Source organism: Falco punctatus (assembly GCF_963210335.1).
Source record: "Falco punctatus genome assembly, chromosome: 9".
In the NCBI taxonomy this organism is placed as follows: Eukaryota; Metazoa; Chordata; class Aves; order Falconiformes; family Falconidae; genus Falco; species Falco punctatus.
The window spans coordinates 52,775,372-52,798,935 of record NC_137589.1 but is presented as its reverse complement, the minus strand read 5'-3'; the positions used below and the strand labels follow the sequence as shown (position 1 = coordinate 52,798,935).

The window sequence follows — 23,564 nt, the reverse complement described above, 5'->3', positions numbered from 1 at the left end:
TCTCTTGAGGTTGGTAAATCTAATGGGAAGAGAAACAGTGTGTTTCGACTTCTTGGTTTTGATTGTGCTTTGCAAAGCACTGGCTTTGCTTTTTTTGGCAGGTAATGGGAAAGGTGTGTGGGTTGTTCTGTAACTAGGTGGGGAAAATGTATAAACTCAAATCCTAATACTTTGGGGTGCGCTTTTTTTTACCCTGATATGTAGGGTAAAATACATGCCTGGGAAGCCTTCTAGTAAAGCTTAGTTAGTTTGGGGATGTGAGTCTGGAGAGGAGATCAAAAGATTGTTATGATTCCTTATGCTTTGGATTATCCTTTCCTGTCCATTTGTGACTGAACCCTGCAGGCAGCTACACTGTAACTGCATAATTGCCAGCCTGGTAACAGAAAGTTCTGTTGGCTGGAGGCTTTCATCTCATGGGTTTTGTGTTATGGTAGGACCAAAGCAAGGTAAAAGCATACAGATTGAAAACTGCAAATCTGAAATCTACAGTGGCATAAAATTAGGAAACTGTGTTAATAAGTTTTGCTACAGCACTTTATGTGCCATGATAGTAATTATAACCTGGCTCTCATGTTCTTTCTTTCCTGCCTCCCTCTTTCTGTTAGTCATCTGTGTGAACACAGTTGCTCTCCTGAGTGACTTGAGCTGGGAAGGAGTTATAAAACCAGTTTCTTTCAGAGGTACTTTAGCCGTCACCTCTATAGCTTGTGTGAAAAGAGTTCCTAAAGTGCTGAAACAAATTGTCAGGATTGGACCACTGAAGGGAAAGCTGTGTGGAGTGTGATGAAGAATGTCTTCCCCCCTCCCTGCTTCTTTGCCCTTCCTCTTGGGATCCAGTGTTAGCAGGATCTTCTATAATTACATGCTGGTAGATCAGTGCAAGTGTTTGCAGGACCAGAAAAACATAGTGCTAATGGAAGAAGAAAGTAATATTTGATTTACTTCAAGAAGTCAAATAATGTGCAATGTTTTAAACTTGTCTGGGAGTAGCACATCTGGAATTTATAGTGTATTAAATACTTTTGCCATCTAGGCTACAAAATACTAAGAGAATCACAGCTGGCATCTTATGCCAGAAATTCTTCATATATAACCCTTATGTATGTCAGAAAACTCAAGCACTGTTTTTCTTTATCAGTTGGAATACTGAAAGTGTCAAGATGTGTATTGACCAAGTGCTGACCCAACTTTTTGCTTGTGTGAAACGGGAACCAGCTGAGGTACAAATATAAATGAAACTAGGTACTTGAGGGACACTTAGTGATGGCACGCTATAGTGTTATACGTGCTAAGAAGTGGAATAGATAAGCTTTTTGTGCGTGCTGTGAAGGACAAAATATTGAAGTTTAAGTGCTGACATTTGAAATGGTACTGGAGGAAAATAAGAATGAGCACTTTGCAGATAGCTCAATGCCGTTTGTTGTTTGCTTTAAAGATACAACACCTTTTCTGGTTTCTCTGGAGGGAGAAGTGGTTGTGAAAGTGTTCCCCTAAATTTTACAGTTATTGCCTGGAGTCTTCACCTAGAAAAGTTGTCTGCAACATTTACTAAAATGACTGGAGAACTGGTGGCAGATGATGCAAGATTAATATTAAAAATCTTATAATTTTAGACTTATAGAGCAACTGAATCTGTCACTGAAAAGTAAAGAAGCTATAATCCAACACCTTGAAGAGGAAAAGTCTCAGAGTGGATCTTATGATGGGAACTTATCAGCAGAAAAAATCAGAGAACTTACCATTGCTTTGAGGCATGAAAAAGATAGTGAGATAGAGGTGAGGAAACTGACTGAACAGTTGTATGTATAAATCTCATGTGGCGTAGGATTGTAAAGGTTTTGTGCATGACAGTTATGTGAGTGACAAGCCAATGTTTTAAAAATATTTTTCTCCACATTTATTCCTTCTCTCCCTCCCCTCCATTTCTTAACATTCATTGGTTTTATTGTGGCTTGATGGTCAATATTCATCCTTATTATCCATGCTTACCATTCATTCAATGAGAGGTTGTGTTTCTCCTTGACTTTATGCCTGTATTACATATATATATACTTCAGTACAGCAATTGCATAGTATCTATAAGAAATGCTAGGTGTTAACAGATCCCTCGATAGTTGATATACTGTAGAAGTTAAGAATGAGACTTGAGAGTTTGTTTTTGGGAAGTATTTTTACTGTTAAAGTCTGGAGAAAAAGCTAGAGTAAGGAAGGTAGACGTAAAATAAATACCGCATGAAGTAAAGTGCAAGTCTACCCTTTGGCTTAACAAAAGGTGCGAAGGGTGAGTCTTTTATGTCACTTGGTTCTTAAATAGGAAGACGGATACCTGAAAGTTGAAATACAGAAACAGGTCTTAAGGCTTGTCGTCCCCCCTAAATTAAAGCTGGCAGAACTAAGAGAGTAATTATAGAAGCTGGCATACTTCTGAGAAATTTTCTTCCCTTTTTGTTTTGGAACTGAATATTGTTCAAGTACCTACACATTTCTTTTGTTTTTGTCAAGAATAGACAAGAGAACCTTCTGTGATTGGACTGAGTGGAATTAAAAGTTTTCAGTTCTGCATGGTCTTGCAATTGAATCTGTATGTGTCAGGAAAAATCACCCTGGTTTCACAATAGTACTTGTGTGTTAAGGTTAAAACAGGGTCATCTTTATTCATTTCATAGGAGGTGGACAGGACAGACTGTAGGATCGTTGCAAGGTGCAGTATTGGAGAAAAAAATATCTGATGAATAACTTTGCACAAGTCTGTTTCTATGTAAGATTACTGATTAAAAAAAATATCTGTAACCTCCCCAAGACAAAGTGCTAATTAAAGCATCTTTCTGACATAGATAAATGTCATATAAAAATGCATTTTTATTAACTCAGCAAGTACAGCTGTCCTGTCTCATGGAAAAACGTGTTGTATGGGATAGCTTTTTTGTCTGTTCATTTTTCTTTTTTTTTTCCCTTCTTAATTTGGACAGGCTCATACTGTGCCTGGATAGATTTGCAGAGTTCCAGGAAGTAACTGATTCAATATATTCCTGCCAAAAGGCATATGCTAAGTTGTTTCTTTCCCCGTCTCCTGCAAGGTTTTTAAGCTTATTTTGCTTCACTTTAATGTTTAATGAGTTACATTTGTGTTTAGAATGAATTTACTTGAACATAACAGCTGTTTTGTTTTTACAGGCTATTAGAATGGAGCTTAATAATGAGAGAACTTCCTTTGAAAAAAATATTCAGGTGAGTTCTAGTTTTGTTTCTGTTTCCTTGACTGCTTACAGTACATGTAGGGAACCCTTCTGTTACGCATTCGTAGATACAGAGAGGCCTTGACTCCAAAAGTAGCAAGGCAAGTCCTCTGGTAAATACTCTCTTATGTTAGATAATGGGAAGCCTTGCTTTGTTCTTGAAGCAATTTTCAGTAAGGCTCGTAAAGGCACACTCATCCTATATTGAAGCTGGTGCTCATGGCTAGCCCACGAGATTATGCTTCTTATACTATATTCCAGGCACATCTTTAAGATGATGACTTGCATTTTGGGTCTATATTTTATGTTAGTAATCTAAGTAATAAGACGCAAGAACTCTGAGAGATTGTGCTTATGAATGTGCAGTTACAGTATCTCTTAGTGGGAAGTTAATGCAACTTTCACATAATCTAATTTAGTCACTTCAAGAAGAGCTACAAGAGCGAGAAAATGAGCTTGCTGCTGAAAAGAAGAATGGTTTGAAAAGGGATAAAACTATTCAAGGGCTAACTGTTGCATTAAAAGCAAAGGAAAAAGAGGTATGATTATGATCTTGCTTGTCTGTTAACTGTTATTGGGAGGGGAATATGTGTGTTGTGTATGTGGCAGGGGTTGACTGATGTCACTGTAACCATTAGGAGGCTTCTGGTGTGTCCTTCATCACTGCTGTCATATCTGTAAGCAGTTCTGTTTATCTAGAGTTGGGGGCTTTGAACTGGAGGAGAGAGGAACAAGGTACTTTAACTGATACTTTCTCCCTTAAGAACTTTGAGGGGAAAATGTTTTCAGTTGCACACTGATGTTTTGGGTTTTTTTTGTCAGTTCTGAGCACCACTTTAAAAGGTATGAGAAGTGTTGTATGTTGTTGAGTAAGTGGAGCTGTTGTAAGACACCAAAAATAGAAGAGGTCAATGTCAGCTCAAACCCAGATTTTGTGGAAGAATGTGAAATATTTAACTTGAGTGACAGGCAGTCTAGTGAGTGTTGTATGAGAATAAGAATTTCTTGATAGAAAATCTATTATGATATATTTGGTGTTTTCTTTAAAGTACTTGTTTTGTGTAGTTAGATGATGAGATGGGGTAGTTATTATTGAATCACCATCCCTTGGAAATAACTCTTTCTACATAGTATTCATTTTACTTTACTTAAAGAATGAGGAGCTTGGTTCTGAAATTGAAGATCTAAGAGCTTCATTGGCTAAGGCAAGAGAGGCAACTCACAAAGCACACATCCAAAAATTCAAGGTAAGAAGTGAGCAATTAGTGTGTCCCCTATCTGTGCTCCCCCTTCCCCATAATTCCACATAGTGGTAGTGCTTTGTGTCTTTCTAAGTAGAGGAATGGAAAGCAGTTGAAAATATTGTTGAAAATGTTTAATTTTTCTTACTTCAACAAAATTCCTAAATCAAATTATTTAAATGATAGCTTTAAGTAATCTGACATTTTTTTTCTTGTTTCTTGAGGTTTTTCTTCTATAACAATGGAAGATTATTAAGGGAGAAATGTGTAAAAGTAAAGTGAGTTAAAAATAAAGACACAAATAGTTGTGGAGCTACGATGATATCTACCTTTCTTTGACCTAAGAATGTTTTGGTTTTTCTTCCAAAAGTATGGTAGCAGCACAGGCTTGGTGTTAGCAGAGTTGAGCTGGATATGAGACATTTGTTTGGATTTATTTGTGTAATAAATGAAAGTGAAACCACTATTTATAAAATAGTGGAATGTTGATTGTGAAAATGTGATTTAGTCATGCCTTCGTGTGTGGAGGAGAGAGGACTTTATGATGGTAACATGCATTATAAAGGTCTTAAAATGTAAAATGGGAGAAAGTAAGGATTTGATACTAAAATAGATGATGTAGTGTCTTGTCATTATTTCAAACTCATCTAAAACTAAGTCTGGTAAAACTAATACTGATCAGAGGCAGTGATGAATCTTCCATTATGATGTTTGTTCATCCACTTGGTCTCTTAGCTCAGCAGGAATGGAAGAGGTTGATACACTTGCCTCCGACGTACATGCAGCTGAAACTTCTGTAACAAACTCTACTGGTTTTTGGTATGGAGTCTAATAGAGTAGTAATGTTTAGTTCTCACAGAGCACCTCCATTTCTTCAAAAGCCATTTATTTCACTTAAGCCTAAATTTTAAGTGTGCTCTATTGAGAAAAGTATATCCTATTTCTTCTTTAGGTCATTTTGGCCTGTGTGTGAATCTGTGGCTTATGTTTGCTTTTTCATACTGTGAAAGTCCTGCTTTTAAATATTACTCTAATTGTAACCCTTTCATTTTAATAAAAGCTTGATTATTTTTGAAAAGGTCAAGGTTTAAAAAGTGTGCAACTAATCCCTCCTGTCCACAGAATCCATATTGCATGGTGGGTGACAGAGCAAGCCCTTCTCCTCATTACTCTGCTACTTAGCTACAAACTTGAGTTGAAGGCAGTTCTGTGTGAGTAGATCATGCTGCATAGCCCACTACTTTCATCTGTTGTGAACTTGAAGGCCAGTTGTAACAGTATGTGATGGGGAAGAACACAAATCAGACTTGGTATTTCATATAAAAAATATGCCTGTGACTTGGTAACTACTTGACCTACTCTAGATTCAGACTGACCCAAAAGTAGAATATAGTAAGAGCTTTGGGAACCAATAATAATACTACTATGATCTCATTTGCACTATGAACTCCTTTGCAGTCTAACTTTTTGTCTAATTCTTGGGCATCTAAGACTGTTACCCTGCACTGGATGTCATTGAAAGTTGTGTTACATTACACTGAAAATTCTCAGCTAATGTTCTCCCTGTTGCAAGTAACTTGTGACTTCACTGTAATTTTGCACGTTTTGAAGTACTGGAAAGAAGTGCGGGGGACTGGGTTTGGATGCAACAGCAATAAAGACTTCCAGTCCCTACAAAATACGCTTATAGAACTTGAACGCTGCTTTGTTTCAGGGTGCTGCGGATTATCAAGCTCTCTTGATGGAAAAAGAGACCCTCTTAGCAGAGCTGCGTTCAGAAAACCTTACAAAGGATGCTGAGAATCGTAAACTACAAAGGAGGATTAAAAGGACCGATCAAGAGCTAAATGATTTGAATTTAGAAAGAGAGAAAATGGAGAAGGAGCTGGATGAAGCACAACTACAGAAGAGCAGAAGTGACAAAACCATTAATGTTATTATCGCTTCTTTATTTCATTAAGTTTAACAATAGTTTAGCACTTCTAGCATGTCCTTCTTTAACAAATTTAGTTTTTTAATTAAAATAACTTTTGGAAAGGTAAATACATTTGCCTAAAGCCAGTGTTCAAAATGATGTGGACAAGACAATTGGGGAAAATTCTGGCACATGGTCTGCACAGAAAAATATTTTAGAAGAAATATAATTTTGATACTTAGGTCCTAGAAAGAATCATTAACCTTTATAAGTAATGGTTACTGTTGGTTTCAGTTTTTCTGATGAGAGAATCTGAACATGCACAACAATGTATGTTTTATATTTCTGCTGTATTTGTCTTGTTACAGGTCTATACAGTATCTTAAATTGCATTACTTTAATTATACTTTTTTCTAAGTTCTAATGCGGAACAGGAGTAAGTAGACAGTTGTTGCAACGTTAAGCCAAACTTCACCTTGCTTTTAGCTGTCATAGCAGGGTCGCTGTAAATTTAATACTTTCTGCTTGTAAAATTACCAAAGCACAGCATTAGTCAATCACAATTTAACATAAAAATGATATGCTGTATCTGTTCATTAATTTTGCTTGCTTCATACTCTGTTTAGGGTTTTTTACCTTGCTGTAGGTGTTTTGATAAGCACTTCTGCTCCCAGCATACACAGCTCATGCAACAAAGTGAATGATCAGGTTTCTTCTTTTTCTTTTTTCCTTCGAAAAAAAGATGCACCTTCTGCTGAGTGTTTGCCATAAAACATACTTCTCAACGTATGTATGTCTTGTCACATGGATTTTTCTGACATCGTCTTACCATTGCATTAGGGCAGTATTTGCATAACAAGAGTCCTGCCTGCATGCAAAGTCTGGTCCTTTTTCGTTAGGGATTAGCCTCCTGCTATATTAAATTACATAAAAGACTAAATGAGCTTGTCTTTATTCAGTGGATGTTTTAGTTCAATTATTAAATAAGGATCTTAATAAAGCAGGTGTACGTGGGCAATGCTGCTCCTGCAATATTGCTGAAAACCAGGAGAGGGCTGTCTTTACCTACAAACAAATAAGTTCTCCCCTTCTGCCCTCAATTTAACTTGCATTTTTGGTTGATTGTCAACTGTGGTTAGACTGCCATCACAAAGTCTCTATCTTTGGTGTGCTCTGAAATTTCTTCAGGGTGTTGAGGTTAAGGAGAGAAAACACAGATTGCTCCTGTCAGTAAAACAGCCACAAAGAACGTATTTTATTGATTTAAAGTGTTTCATAGTGAACTGTCTTCTCTATTCAGAAGTTTTTTCATCTTTCAGGGGAGCTAGAATATAATTCTGTGTAGGAAAGACAAGAAAAATAGGACCGAGTAGGGAGTTGCCAGGGTATTCAAAGTTACTTGTATTACAGAAGCCTATTTGACTCCATTATGTCCAAGTTTTTCATGTAAATGACTAGGTCCTTGGGGAAAAGCATTCCTGCCAAAAGATGAGCAGTCTTATAAAAATTATATCCCTAACCTATTTCCTACTCCTTGCAGAACAGCTGCTTCAATTTCAGAGTTGCTAGTACATTTGGATATAGCAACATTGCCTGTGAAATGTTGCCCATTAAGTAGTAGATATGTGGGAGTAAAAAATATGCTGTGATATTTTGCTCTTTGACAAATAGAAAATCACTTCAGTGATCTGTTACAAACTTTTTATGAGACAACCTTAAAAATTCTTTTCTATTTATGCTCCAAGATACCTATTTATCAGTGGGTCTATTTTGTTAGAATAAAACCAGCAAGAATGCGTGTAAACTGTAGAAAATGCCCTAAACATCAGTAATGTACTGCTGCCTTAGCTTTTAACTTGGTTATGGGGAAATTTTCAAATGCTTTTCATAAACTAATTGGGATAATCCAAATTCTTGCATGTATCAGTTTTCTGAAAAACCTTCGAGATCCAGGAAAAGTACTTCTGCCCTGTTGTAAACCCAGTTTATCTGGATGTGATCTGGGCATTGCTGTCCTGGCATGGAAGGAGGTTAAACTAATTAAGACTGCTACATGTGAGCTGATTGTCCACGTTGCAGACTGTTCCTAGTATTAGGAGTCTTCTTGGGCAATGGGTGTAGATGTTCTTGAACAATGTCCCTGCCTCAGTGTGGGCAGGTGCCCTGGCGTTTTACTAAGTCAGCTTTAAAAGCAAGAACTCTTTCAGTTCTGTACTTTCCAGAAGCTGCTGTTAAGCAGTAGTTCAGCATCACTTTAAGCTCTTTGAAACAAGAATCTGGAAGCGTATATTCTTTCATACAACTGACAAGGAATAAACATCAACTCTTCCTTAACGTTGCTTGTGTCCACCATGGTACTGTGTCTATTAACAGATTCAGTGCTGCTTGATCGAAGAGTTTGTTCAAATTTACATGATTAAACACTTCAAGTATCCATTCTCTCTCCAGACCTAATGTAGACAATTAGAGTGTATTTACTAGGTATTCATATTTGATCAGTTGGTTGGGGAAATGCAGAATAACTCATTACACATAATTTATTTAGTTTTTCTACCTGTAGTTTAGCCTAAGAGGGAGGTTTTGGAGCTTCACAACTTAATTATTCACCTACCTGTTTCCTGTCTGACAGGGAGGGGGAGGCATCTGCTCTGGTCTTCTATATTATAGTGTTTCACATTCATTTTTCTTAGTTCAGCTGTCATTAATCATAGGAAAGTCTCTTGGGGAAAAAGGTTGGCAGAGGGAATTGCAAAGTTTATGCTCTGAGAGCTGTAGGGTACTATATTATCCTTGCAACTCGATGTATAGAAACCAATAGATTTTCTCCCAGACAATTTGAGTGGTCAATGAGTTCAAGCAAGCTGCTATAGTGATGGATAGTTTTGTGTTTTACAGAATTCTAGCTCATGCAAAGAAGATAATTTTCAGTCTCAACTTTAGCTTGTTTTGGGAAGGATTTAGGGAACCCTGCAGGCAGAAATAGTAGAGGCAGGGTATCTGCAAATTGCAAGTCTCTTGCAGGCTTTTTTTCTTTTTCTACAATTGTATGCCTTGTCAGTCCACCCCTTTCCATAAACCCAGCCATAACATATTTTTTGCTGCTTTAAAGGCTGAGGCATGGTTTCTGTACCTGACAAGTCAAGACAACTGAGATTAGATAACAGGGGGTGTAGCACTGTTATTGCGGCAGCATCTTTTCTATCTGTGCGTGCCTGTAATCTTCTTAAAGCCGTTTATGGTTTTCATAAAGAGAAGCCACAGAGAATTGGTCACTTGAAGTTATAGGACAGGTCACAAATGTTCTTTTGAGGTTTAGTTGTCTAAACTGCTAGTTATCTGGCAGGTCACGTATTCACTTAAAGCCTCTCAGTGATGTGATGGTATAAAACCAATATAAGAATAGAGAGCTGGGGAGTGAACTTTGCAATGCAGTGAAAATCGTAACACTGCAGGTGATCCTTTGCTTCCACTTTGCATGTTGTATATGAACGGGCTTAAAGTGACCCACTTGAAGAGCTCCAAACTTGAAGCCAAAAGACTTTGCAGTTATCAGACCTTACACTCCTTCTGAAAGAGCTGTGCTACACTGCAGTTTCTATTTCTTCCTAATTATTAACTATAAATATAAACATATTTGAGATCTTGTGTATATAGGCAAAACTTGGACCTGATTCTGCAGTTCTTCAGTTTTCTTAGTCAAGCAAGTAGTTCTTTTGGTCCTGAAAAAAATTCGCTTTATTAGTTTGCAAAACTGAAGGTCTAAACTTAATCATTCTTTGAAACTGAGTAACGTTTGAGGGTTTTGGGGAGCTATTAAGGATTTCTTAGCAGAATCCTGGTAATGAAGCTAAAATTAAGCAAGTAAACCGAAAGGCATTGTAAATGACAATTTGTATTTAATGTGCAAAATAAACAGAAGTAAAACACTGAAGCAGTAAAATGATGTTAAGGATTTGATGTGAACCTGCATGAAGCAAGGTAATTAAGTCAAGGAAAGGACATAAAACAGTTTGTAAAGAGATTGCAATTAAAGTGTCACTAGTACTATTTCTTTGTACTTAGAATAAGAAACAACTATTGAATTTTAAATCCCAGTGGAGGTAAATGTAAAGTTTATAGGTGACTACCATATGTGCAAAACTATTTAAAGGGCTTATGATACTTCACAAATGGCCCTTTTTGGGAATAAATGGAAAACATTTATTTTAAGATGTAGGCTGTGTTACCTGGTTCTTTAGGTCTGAGGAGAAGTTTAGATAGTATAAAGTCTTCTGTAAGTTTTAATTGTTTAATTTTAGACGGCAGTTCCTTTGTTACACTTTTTTACTTCTCTTTTTCCACACAATCCATGCAGTAAATGCTCTGGATCTTCTTGCAGAGTAAAAGCTTGTAAAATGAGGCTAGTGTATATGCAGACTATGCCTCCTTCGGTTGGTGGTATTGAAACTTCTGACAAATCAGCAGAAGGGTTTGAAGTGACACAAAAAGTGGTGGTGGGAAAGAAGGTGGAAGGACAGAGAAGCCACGTCATGGATTTTTCTACTGCCCTGTGTTCTTGCTTTTTTTCCAGTCTGTAACTGGGAACTGACTATTAATTACATGTTAATAATTTCATACCTATTTCCATCAATTTAGTGATGGTCCCAGTTCATAGCAAGATGTAAGGAATAGGAATAGTTTGATGCTATTGCTGGGAACCCAAGGCTGTATCAGGTGGTCAGACTTTGAAACCCCATAGATAGCTACATTTTCCAATGGTGGATTTAATGAAGTGGAACAAGATCTGTAGGAATGCAGAGGAAAAATCTGTAATTGTTGTGTGCATCAAGCGTGTGATCTGCAGACTAGGAGATACTGGTTTACGTTGCAGTAGTCCATGTTGGTCCTAAGAAATCTTGGAGTCCTTGGACTTGCTACTGCATGAGGCTATTGAAAGAGATTGTTCCTGTGTTTTAGAAGCAAAATGGACAAGAATTATATGTTTCTCTGATGGAGAACTAAGATGTGGAGGTGATGCAACTGATGTTAGAGCTGTAGGAAGTAACGAACAGAGCCAGAATCAAGATCGAGTTCTGTTCATGACTTCTAATCATGAGACTGACCTGATTGGCCATTTGAAGTTTGTGCTTTTGTCAAAAGAAAATGTTTTAACATTTCTGACCTTTTGTTTGATGCAAAAGTAACTAATAAGACAACGTTAGTGCAAGAATTTTCATGGTGTGATGAGAAAAAGATCAAATAACAAACTGAATCACCCATAACCAGTTTTCTCCTATTTCTAGCAAGGGAGTAAATTGACTCAGAAGTGAGTGCTCATTCTGACAGCGACAGCATCTACATGCATGATATTCCAACTGTCTTGGAGTCCAGTGGTTCTCTATGAAAAGCATTTAAACAGTAACAACCTAGATTTTTAGAAGACAATGCTGACACCTCATCTAAAAGTTTTCTTTCTTTGTGTTCATTGATGCCAAGAGAAAGATACTGGCTTAAATACATTCTCCAGACTATTCAGTGATACGAGTAATTTAAAGCAAGGGAGAATTAAGCTAATAATGTGGGTTGTTAGTCTGAAAGTTTTATTAAAGTTGACTTGCTAAATATTCAGTTTTGGTCTTTTTTCCAGGACCTTAGAAATCAACTAGAGAAATTACATGGTGAAATGACCGAGAAAGAAAAAGCAGTTGAACATCATTACAATATTCTTTTGAGTGAAAGCAATCAGAAGTTTCAGAGCCAAGAACTAGTTATCAAACGACTAACAGACAATGTCAATCAAAAGGATCTGCAGGTTCAGGTGGGTAGACTTCAGGTGAAGTGAAAAATGGAAAGTTATAATTTGATTTTGTATGAGGTATTATTACAAAATCTCATTTGTGTTTAGAACTACTGTTGATTTTGATGATAATCCTTCACTTTTTATAATACTGTGTTTGCAGAACAGACATATAATTATAGTGTGTGAGACATTCAAGATTTCTTGTTAGGGTTTTATGAAGTGTGTGGACAGAGGAAGACGACAGGTTTACTAATACTTCTGTAGAATTTTCACTGTTGTGGTAAGATACTTTAAAAGCTCTGAAGTGCTTATGATTTTCAGTTTATTGTACAGAAACCAGAAGCTGAGGAATAGGTATAGGTACTGAAATATTTTATCTTCTTTTTTTGGACCCCATTCAAAATGACTTATATGAGAAGGGAGCTGCCTGAATGTTAACAGACCCCTGCTCAGTTTTTTTACACCTGGAGGTATAACCCTGAAAAGTACTGATGGTATTCAACCAAAGACTGTTAGGTGAGGTTGCTCTATACCTGGAGACCAAGGTGCATGCCTTGGCTTATTTTTTAATAGTTAAAAGACTGGATAGCTGGGAAAGCTTCTGTTCCATCTTTTTTTTGCTTCTATTATGTTAAAGTGAGCTCTTCTTTAGTGAGGTATGTAAAGCACATGTGCCAGATCATCCTTGGATATTCTCCTGCATTTTATTTGTCTGTTTTGCAATATAAAACCAGAGTAATTTTTTAAAAACTGTTTCCTTATTTTCTTTTGTTAGAAACTTGATGGAACAGTTAAAGAAAAGGATGCAGAATTGCAGGAGCTCCTGAATAAGTACAAGAACCTTCTAAGAGCCAATGAAGAACTTGAACTGAAAAATGAGGGCTTAGTAAAGGAAAAATGTGCTGCACAGTCTCAACAGTCAATCATCGAGATAGTCAGGGAGTTAGAGGTGAGTTTTTCATAACTCTGATCATTTGCAGATAAATACCTCCACTTCAGAGTGAAGAGAATTTTGACTTTGCCTCAAAGTGTGTGGACTCATACATGTCATAATTCACCCACATAGCAAGGGCTTGTTTTTCCTTCATAATAGTACCATGTCAAAATGTTCTGTATCATTAAAAGATAACAGTCTATTTATTAATAATACTGTCCTATGATTTGTATGATTGCAGTGGTATTGATCTGGCATCGTAAGAGTTTATAGTATTGTGCTCTGATGCTTTTGTATGGTGTCGCTAAACTCTTTACTCTCAGAAAATGTGTAAAATGTTTTGCCTGCCATAAAGAGGTAGAGTTCTGTGGTAATTAGGGCAGATGCGTTTCCCTGAGTGGAGGGTATCTGTGCTTCTGAAGAGAGGTGCAGAGGAGGGTTTGTGTGCTTCTGATAGGTAAGGGGAAAGATCGCATAGATCTAGTGACCACAGGAGATAACTAGAGTGTGAGGATAAAAAATATAGGTAGGAGTGAAGATATGTCTAGGGCAAGAGGAAAACTACTTTAAAGTAAGGAAGAAAGGAAGTGGTACTGTATGTGCGTGTGTATGTACATATGTATTAAAAAGGGTGGACAACACTATGTGCGCATTATCTTACCTGATGCTACAAATTGAAAAGACTTGTTAGTACCTGCAATCAGAAGTCAAAATTCAAAGTCTTAAGATAAGTCTTAGTTCCTTCCCCCTTCACCACCCACTTCCATTCTAGCAAAAAAAAGTCAGGTATTGTTAAGAAATTTTTGCATCACTTGCTGACTATCAGTGCATTTTTTATTATTGTGTACAGATTATTGAACAAGAAAGCTGCTTCTGAAGATATATTTCTTGTCCTTTTTTGCGCTGTTTTCAGTCTGTTAAGGTTTGCAAAAGCATCAGGCAAAGTAGAAAGGGTTAGATTAGTACATACTAGTGATGGAGAAAGCTATTTCGTTTCTTTAATAATGTATCAGTCATTAGTGAGGTTTTCTCAAGGAAATTTAAAGTAAAGTGAGCCAACGGCAAAGGAAAAATAAGTGCTGTGTCTTGCGTCACATTCTGAAAACACTGGCGAGGACATGCTTAATATGTTATGGGCACTATTATTAAACAAGGTCGATGCAAGGATGCGTTGAGTCATAGGTTATATGACAAGCTCAAAGTAAAGGAGCTGCATCACTGCCCAGGGTACCAGTGCCGAGTATGTCAAAGTACATATGAATATACATGCAGAGAAAATAAAGTCTGTGAAAGGTTGAGTAGAAATTCTACCTCTGTAAAACAAACTGCAGTGCACACATGTAACTTCTGTCACAAAGGGACCCAAGAGTGATGGAAAATGATACAGAACTAATGAAAATCAAACACTAACTCGTCGCTGTACGCCCCGCTTCTGATGCCGGTGTATAACCAGGAGAGAGGACAGTGACAGGCGAAGCCGTGCATGGTAATGACCCAGTACCCACCTTCTAATCACAGTCTATTCTCTAGTGCTGGTTCACTTAGTGATTGTGAACAATACCTAATCACAACCCATTGTCCTCTCAGCTCAACCTCTGAGTAAGATAGCTCCTGAAAGAACCTAGTTCGGCATATTAATCATAAGTTTTTGAACACAGATTATCCAGAGCTCTGCTCTCATTGGCTGCCGTGGTCTCTTTGATGACTTTACAGTGCTGCACCAACTCTCAACAAACGCACAGCTGGATCCTCCCCACCAGAGAGAACAGAAACCAAACTCTTCTAGCCTCGCTGATCTTTAAAGTTGAAGAAACTGAACTGAGAGATGCAGAACTTTAGAACTTTCTCTCTTTCATCATACCTCTTTACTTTATTTTAATGTAATGATAAATTTTAAAGCAACCAACATCCAAAGCTCTGCTGTGTGCCTTGGCCAGGCCAGGGAAGATAAATGAAAGTTTCTAATTAGAATTTGGATTCTTGAGCCACTGTCATGGGCTAGAGAGAGAGAGAGTGGGAGGGCACTGATAATCAGGGTAGTCATGCAACTGCTTACTCTGGTATCTATGAAGTTTTAGAATGAAATACGTTTTACAGCCAAGGAATTTAGAAATGCAACAGAGTCAATGTAATTTTTTGGAAACTTTAGTTGGTTTTGTGCTTACTGCGCATACTCCTGTACTGACAAAGCTTTTTTTGTGGGAACATTTGTTAGGTAAGTATATTTCTAACACAGATTTTTAGACCTTTGTGATTCGTTTTATTACTGAGAAAAGCAGCAAAATTGAGAAAAGTGGCTATTGCTTAGTCCTTGAGCTGTGCTTCTGGGTTCTGTTGTGTTGGATGTGTAATCTTGCACACAGTGTCTGCTGCACTGAGGGGACACAGTGACAGGAGTTTTAATTCTGAAGTAATTTCTCTCAATGTAAAAAAAATTCTTTGGTTTGCTGTTATGTAGCCTCTCTGTGATGTCAGGTTTTGCGTGGGGGAGGTTATATACCACTTGAGGTGAAGTAGGAAATGGTTAGCTGATACACTGCAAGGAGATCTGGTGTTTCTGCAGACACAAGTCACTTCCTAATTCCTGTATGATCCACACATTATTTGACTCTGGTTATAATTACTCCTGTATTTAGGGAGTTAATACTATGCAATCAGGGAACTGAAGAATACTGTGTGCATACAGTTGTGATGTAATTTGCTGCAGCTGAGAAATTATAGTCGATGCATGGAAGTTCCTGTAGGCAGAGCACTGCAGTTGGTGGGTGTTGTGAGAATGGGAATTAGAGTAATTGTTGCAGTGCTGCAGATATGTCTTAGCTGCTGAAATGGATGCAGTGTGCACATTGTTGCTGACTTGTCAGGATGTACTTGACTTTTTTTTTTTAATACAAATGTCCTGTCTATTAAATAGTGATCAGTGCATTGTAGTTGTTGCTTTCAGTCTCTTGAAGTTGATGTTGTGGACACATAAACAGGGTGATAGTTCAATTTCTGATTTGATGAGATTAGCTTATAGCTGAAAACAACAATCTTTTTGGCAATATCTATGTCTTCACACACTTTAAACACGATGCTTTACCTGTGACACTGAGCATGGCCTAGCGATGGGAATGGATGTGGCTGGTGTGTCTCACCATTTCTATATTAGCAGAAATTTCATCTTAAAGGAGTCAACCTGATAGAGTGATATTTGGCGATCTGTGTATAGTCCACTAGTCTTGCCTCACATACTGCCAAGGGAGGCCATAATTTCCTTGGAGCCAACAGCTTCGTGACATTTTCTGCGGTAGAGATGACATCTTCTAAAAGTCACCAACAAAGTCTTTTCCTGTAGTAATTTTTGTCTTTAGATACATGACTCAATGGCCTGTAACAATTTTAATCTTATTAGTGATTGTTTCATTTACAGTAGGCCATACATAAAGTTTACTGCGGTCTTAGAAGAAATTACCTAATTCTGGAACTGGTGGATGGATGGATGAACCAGTGATGAAGTGCAGGTTATGGCCTTCTCTCAGTCATTCATCCTCCAACCTTCAGAGATTTTGAAATGATCCTGATGGTTGTAAGCAAGAGAGTATTCAGTGAGGCAACTGGATATTCTTGTGATGTTGCCAATAAGTTATTTATTGTGGAGGTATAAACCTTTTACTTTCATGGCTTACAATCTGAGAAACCTTTAATGAAAATAAGTTATGTTTTCCACCACTGCTGCTTAGCAATAGTATTTCAGACTTAAATATAGACTTTAATGTATTAGATTGCCTCCTTTCATGGGAATATAAATCTTTCACTGCAATATGGTCCTGGATGTCTTGCAGCTATCTCCTCTAACACATTTTCCTTCACACCATGTGTCAAGAGGTTTAATGTTTCATTAACTCCCACAGCATTACGGTCTATTTAAGTTACAGAGCTGCCTTATGTTTTGTGTACCGTTGGGGAGTTGATTGGAATAATTCACTCCTACGCTTTATTTAGAAATGACAGTAATATTGGAAAAAAAAAAAAAGTTCATGCTGTATCTTCTTACCCTTATTATTCATGGAAGATTGTGAAAAATCAAGAACACTCCTCCATGATTTTGCTAACCTCTACCCAGCTAGTTGAATTTGTAATTTAATAATTTGTGTATAGTCTGTGACATTTGGAATTAAGAAACAGCTCGTGTCTCCTGTTATGCTGGAAAAAAAGAGAGCTGGGAGGATTTCATGAGCTTACTGAGATTTTCATGCAAATGTAGAACTAAATTAACATGTGAATTCTAAAAGAAGCATAGGAAACCAGAGCATGGTTCTGTGTATAATATTTGTTTGTTAATACAGCAGTCATAGACCTTGAACAATTGTTGACAACTGTTATCTAATTTGTGTACTGTAAACTCTTCAGAGTGACGTTACTTTGCCAGTGCTTCAAAAAGAGCTTTTAATTAGGGTATAGTTTTGTAGTGTCTTCAGTAATAATTGCAAGGCTTTATCAGACATATGGAAGAGTTCACTAGAACTTTTAACAGACTGTTAACCAACTAAATTAAGTCAAAAGATTTATTTCTTCCTGTTGCTTTCTACGTCATTGATCAGTGTCATTGTGATCAAACTTTTTCCGAGTTAAATTGCAATCTGTGTATTTTATGTTTAGTGACTCTTCTTGAAAGGCTGAGATGCCAACACATTGATAAGACTCCTTAATTCAGACTGTAAGATGGACTTTCTTACATGGGGCTTTTTTGTGAGATTTTTTTATTAATGGACTCTGTTGCCTTTGTGCTTCTCAATACTCGGTCAGCAGAAGCCACTGCTGTGTGTTTCTCCTCTGCTCATCTAGATAATAAACTTGATAAACAGCCCAGTATTTTGCGTTTCACATACAGAGTAGTATTTAATGTATAAATTGCAGTAGAACCTGGAAACGTTTGTTGGAATACAGGTGCCTTTAGGAATGATGGTAGCTCAACATGATGCACATGTACAAAGGCAAGGTCACTGCTTCAAAGAATCTGTACGATAGGTGGTAGAAGCTACTCTGTCTGCAGTAGGATCTAACATGCAGATTACCTTAACGGGAGTAATTTCATCAAAACTTGATTACACTTGCAAAATATTATTTAACATATTTGCTAGCATACTGTGAAGTATGAATGTAAATAATTAAAAGTAAACAACACTTGTCCTTGCTTTTGTACTGTTTACTTTGCAGAATACTGAATTTTTCAAATTAACAGAGTCTTTGTATCATTAGTGGAAATTAACGAGATTCTACTGTAGCTGAATTTTTGTTGCAATCCCTTCCTTAGGAATTGCAATTGGAGTAATAACAGCTGCTTAAAACTCCTGGGTGTACATTTCTTCCTTGTTAATGATCTGTTCACTAATGATTTAGTATCTCATGAGAGTTCCCTTAGCTGAGATTCCCCCTTAGCTGTGGCATTTTTGTTCTTCCTTTCAGTTTTCAGTCGAAAAACAAAATTGAGAGAAGCAACAAGGCTTACTATTGTTCTCAAACAGAGGCAGAATATATGTGCCTGACATTAATACTTCTAGATTTGCTATAGATATCCCAGTTGTTTTCTCTTCTAGAGATGGCTGATATCTTAGATATTTTTATGTAATAAGGGCAAGCAAGTAGTCCTTTAAATAGCTGCATTTTTTGCCTCCTGCTGAAAAAGCGTCTGTATGGTTGTTCTGGAGTGAAAAAAGTCTTGAGAAATTAGTGGATCCTTACTGAGAATGTAGCATAAGAGCCTGGATTTATGCTGATAATAATAGTATACTCTCTGTGAGCAAGACTGCAAGCAAACGATTTTCTTTGCACGAGTAAAGCAGCAGCTTGTAGTGACCCAGCTGATTGTGCAGAAAGCTGACTGGACGAGTGTGCATCTGCCATGGCCGTCCTTTATTTGTGGGCTTGATACGGTCCTTTTTGTTCAGAATGGAACAGAATTTGCAGAAACCCCTTCTCCAAAGAAAGGCAGTTTTGTCCAGAAGACAGAGAGGACTATTAGGACAATGTTCTAAACTGTGCGCTTGGAGCTTGGGTTTTGCCCACTTTCCCTTCCCTCCCTCCCTCCTCTGCCACAGCTGCCTGCCAGGTTTTTCCTGGCTTATTGAGTTGTAAACTTTGGAAGTGAGGATACTTGGGTTGGGGGGAAAGCTTTTCAGACTGTGATAAAAATGATGAACCACGGGTTAGGTATGTGACTGACAGCAGGTAAACAGTGAAGCGATGTTTGCCTCCTTTAATAATAGCTGGGTCTAAGTATGGTGAATAGTTTCCCGATTCCTGTCGGGCTTTGGAGGTGGGCAGTCCCGTTCAGCAAATTTAGATTTCTGTTTCTTTCACGTCGTCTTCAGGACACAGTTATACATGTAACTGTAGACATGCAAACTTAAAAATTACATTGTAATCTTAGTATGTTCTTGTTTTAATTTAGGAAAATAAAGAAGCTGAATATGAAAAGCTGATCCTTGCTTTAAAAAAAGAACAAAGTATTTATTCAATGCTGGTGAAGACGTTCAAAGAATCAGATAGGTAAGTATTTTTTCTCTTTTGGCAGATAATCTAAACTCAAAGGGCAGGAATCAGAAGTTGTGAAAAATGGTGCGGCTTAACTTGAGTGATGATTATTTTATACCAGCCAGTTGTTCATAAGGCATGAACTGGGTGTAGTAGTCTCCTTAAAGGAGAAATGTTTTTGTAAGTGAGGTTATATTATCTAAATTACTTAAATGTTTCCCAAAATATTTTTGTTTGGATTGCAATCTCAGATGAGCCAGACTTCCCTTTAGGTACTAAAGTAAGCAGCTAGATTTTCAGGAGTTAGGTGTCCTGTGCTGGAATGTAGATGAAAAATCAAACCACAGTGAACTTCTGGGCGTTGGATGATTTGCCGTGGTTTAGTCCTAAAACCACAGATAATGGCTATCTTAAAAGTGACACTGAGAATTCTGGTGATTACATAAGCCAATAAGATTTTGGGGAAGGTTAAACAAAACAGAATACTTGATGTTTGCATAGTATGTTTTCAATGTAAAGCATTCAGGAGCATGGCAGGAGCAAATGTTTTTTAACCTATTAAAATCAAAGAACACAACAGTTTAGAAAGAAATCGGTGGCTTGCTTTGTATCTTGTTATTGCTTGGCAGTTGAGAAGGAGATGTTATGATAAACTAAAGAAAATTCTTAGCCTGTAGGTAAAATAAATTTAAATGTTTTATAAAAAAATTACTGTTATAATTACAAATGTCTTAATTAGGTATTGACAGCATTTGGGAGCTAGCTCCTGACTCTTCCTGCCTGAAGGCAATGGCTTATACTGCCAACTTCGTGGGAATGTGTGTTTGTATTTTGCAGTTGGTTTATAGACACCACTATAGTTTGGCAACTGTAAAGTGAATAGCACTAGGGTAGGTGAGCCCAGGTATTTGAATTAAGCACATTAGTAGTAATGCCATCTTGTGCTTGGCCACAGCTCAGGAGATGTTTAGAAATAGCGGTAGAAGTCAGATTATGGGGATTATCTCTGGGAAAAGACCGACGTCTTTTGTGACTTTGCTGTTGAACTATCACCAAATGAAGAAGCCAGTTTTTTTAAATATTTCATATGGAGGGTATGACCTGACACTGAAACGCGTTCTGTGGGTAAGGTGATTGTCAACGCTCTGCATAATAATGACTACAAAGTAACATAGCTCTGATACTGGTTTTTCTTAAAATATCTTTCAAATGAGGAAAATTGTAACTGTAGTTATAATCAGTAGGGTAATAGGAGTTTTGCAATTAATTTCTGCAGGATCAGGATGGTTAGTTCTGTTTTCTTGATAGGGAGTTACAGGATGCAGACAGCAGTGAATGTTACGCAGTGATTTGAAGAGGATGCACAGTGAATTAACAGTAGAGTTGGATGTTGGAGGCAGGTGGTCTTAGTTCCCCTCCTCATAATTTTGTGGGCTGAGATGTGCTGTAAATCTCATCAAGGAAGGTTTGAATCCACAAAGTTCTGGGGAGCAGAGAAACAAGCCCTGTGAATAAATTCAGCTTCCTCATTTGTGTAATTGCCATCAGCAGTGACATGGATTTTAGGCAAACATCTGTTTCCTTGCTGACATCTTCTTTTAGGCATTATATATTTTAAGCAACCTGGATGTTTATTTTTCAGAATAAGCTACCGGATGTCAGGACCAAGACATTTCTTGTCTCTTCAAGCAGAGAATCAATGCTTTTTCTTATAAAACCTTTAACTCATGAGAAGGAAAAAATGTGCTCACTTAGCTTCTACTAATGTGTTGGTTTGTTTTTATTCTTAATTTTTTTACTGAGCATTTAAGAGAGCTCTCTCTTCAAAGATACTCTTGAACAAGGGAGAATTGGTTGAAGCAGTAGTTTCTTGTGCAGGAAACACTTGACAACAGTACACTTGTCAGCTGACAGACTGGGCGTCTTTTCAGACACGCTGCCTTTTAATTAATATGTTTCTACAATATGCTGTTATTCTCATGCAAGTATAATGTACTGTATGTAGCTGTATAGTCTCCTGTAAGAGGGACTTAAATTTTTTTTAAAGATTTCTGAATTTTCTGGCATTTAGTGCAATGGATTTGGGAATTCTACAGCAGTGTAATTTATCTCAGAACACTGAGGTTCTGAGTGACGTGAATATGGAAATAAATAAAGCAATCAGTTCAGTAACACCCTGTTATTTGCTATTAAATCCAATTTATTTAATTTTATTACAATTTCAGTTCTTAGTGTACTTTTTACGGATTGATCAGATTGATCAGAACTGTCCTGTTGATGTTGAAGGGTGTGGGGAAGATCTAGCAAGGGACAGCTGGAGGTGCTGACACCGTGAGGCCTTGAGGGGCAGGGATTGATGCTAAAGTAAAAGCTTCAGTGCCACCTCGGAAGAAAGCTGCTTAAAGAATTAATTCACCCTGACAAGTTAAAATTTGTAAGTTTTGGCATTTACACACCCCATTGAGATAATCGAGACAATTTAGACCTTAAAAGGTCTTTTTACAGACTGTCAGATAAATGGAGAAATAAACCAGTTAATTGTGTCTGAATCATATTTTCAGTGAAACACAATTTAAATATTTTTTTTTAAGTGGAGCATTAGATTATGTAGTATAGTTCTGTAGCAAGGGAACAAAGTTTCCATGGTCACTGTACAATGGAGTACGCAGAGCCATCAATATTATGTGATAATGATATTTTTCTGGCATACTTTTCAGAAGTTAGTAATTCTGATTTTCCTTAAAAAACATTACAGAGAAGTTGGCTGGTAGAATGTATCTGTCATGTTTAAGCTGATTTACAAGCAGCACAGCTCGAAACAGCAAGTAAAGGCCGTATATGTAAACGGTTAGTCTTGTCTTTCTCTGTAGGGATTTGTTTGTGCTTATGCATCAAAATGATGTAACTGTGTGATGAAAAATGGTGATGGCTAACGTGAAATGGGCTCTTGGTGGAAGCCCGGATGTCTAAAAGATGCTGAGGTATGCAATATAATGTTTTGATTTGAATCTTGAAGGTTGTTTTTTCTTCTTTTTTTAGTATTAATAGCTTGCAAATGGAGCTAAACAACATTTTCATGTTGCGAAAACAACTAGAAGAAGGCATTTTAGGTAATCGGAATCTACAGAAGGTCTTAGAAGATCAGATTAAGGACATTAAAAAACGACAAGGTCTGTATACGTGTGTAGCCCATCCCTTTTCTTGATCTTGCACAGAAGAAAACTGGTTTTATTACAGTCAGTTTGCTGTGGTGGAGAAGAAACTTTTGAGAGTAGAAAAAGGTGTGAAAAGACTCAGCTTTCTGCACTGAAAATTATTCAGGGGATTGGTAACAGAATGTCTGTGAGCAATCAGGAGGGCATATACAGAGGGACAGCTTTTCTTTTTCCATGCAGCAAATGTTAGTAATTCAGTGGCAATTCTGCTGCAGTGATCATTTCAAGCTGCCTACAATTTTGTACCCATAGAATTTACTGTTTTCTGCAGAAGTCAGAGATTCCTGGCTTTGAATAAATCTGTGGCCATGGGATCACTTTTTGACAATGGAGTGTAATTATTTCACAATACTTTGGTAAAGAGCTTGTGTCTCAGGAAATGGCTAGACTCTTCCTAACAGAAGAAATATTTGCAGGGAAAGAAAGAAATAGCCAGAGGTTTTGTTATTTTGTAATTCAGAAATAGAAGAGCTTTTAAATATAACTTATCCTCTAGCTTTTTTATTGTACTTTTTTGGAGCTGTTTCTAGTATATACTTAGATATAGAAAAGAATATCGTAAGTGGACATTGTTAAATATAGTTTATTGCATATATACAGATCTCTCTGGTTTATTCCATAGGGGATATATAAATAATGATAAAGCCTTTTCACTTACCCCTTTCAACCTAGATTTTCAATGTTAGCACCACTCCCTTGACAGCTATGATAAGTGACAAAAGGTA

At 37.2% G+C, this 23,564-nt stretch overlaps 1 protein-coding gene across 5 annotated transcripts in view; it reads left to right on the top strand.

The window, feature by feature from the left end:
• The window catches only part of CDK5RAP2 (CDK5 regulatory subunit associated protein 2), an 83,175-nt gene that overhangs the window by 12,941 nt on the left and 46,670 nt on the right, over positions 1-23,564 (top strand). For 4 of the 5 annotated variants that reach the window (XM_080401105.1, XM_080401104.1, XM_080401107.1 and 1 more), the window contains 9 exons: positions 1,617-1,779; positions 3,178-3,231; positions 3,659-3,778; positions 4,394-4,486; positions 6,195-6,413; positions 12,022-12,192; positions 12,950-13,123; positions 19,542-19,639; positions 22,664-22,794. In XM_080401105.1, the coding sequence (XP_080257231.1) occupies positions 1,617-1,779; positions 3,178-3,231; positions 3,659-3,778; positions 4,394-4,486; positions 6,195-6,413; positions 12,022-12,192; positions 12,950-13,123; positions 19,542-19,639; positions 22,664-22,794 (1,223 nt within the window). The remainder of the gene's footprint in view (positions 1-1,616; positions 1,780-3,177; positions 3,232-3,658; positions 3,779-4,393; positions 4,487-6,194; positions 6,414-12,021; positions 12,193-12,949; positions 13,124-19,541; positions 19,640-22,663; positions 22,795-23,564) is intronic. The other variant, XM_080401106.1, reaches the window with a different exon arrangement.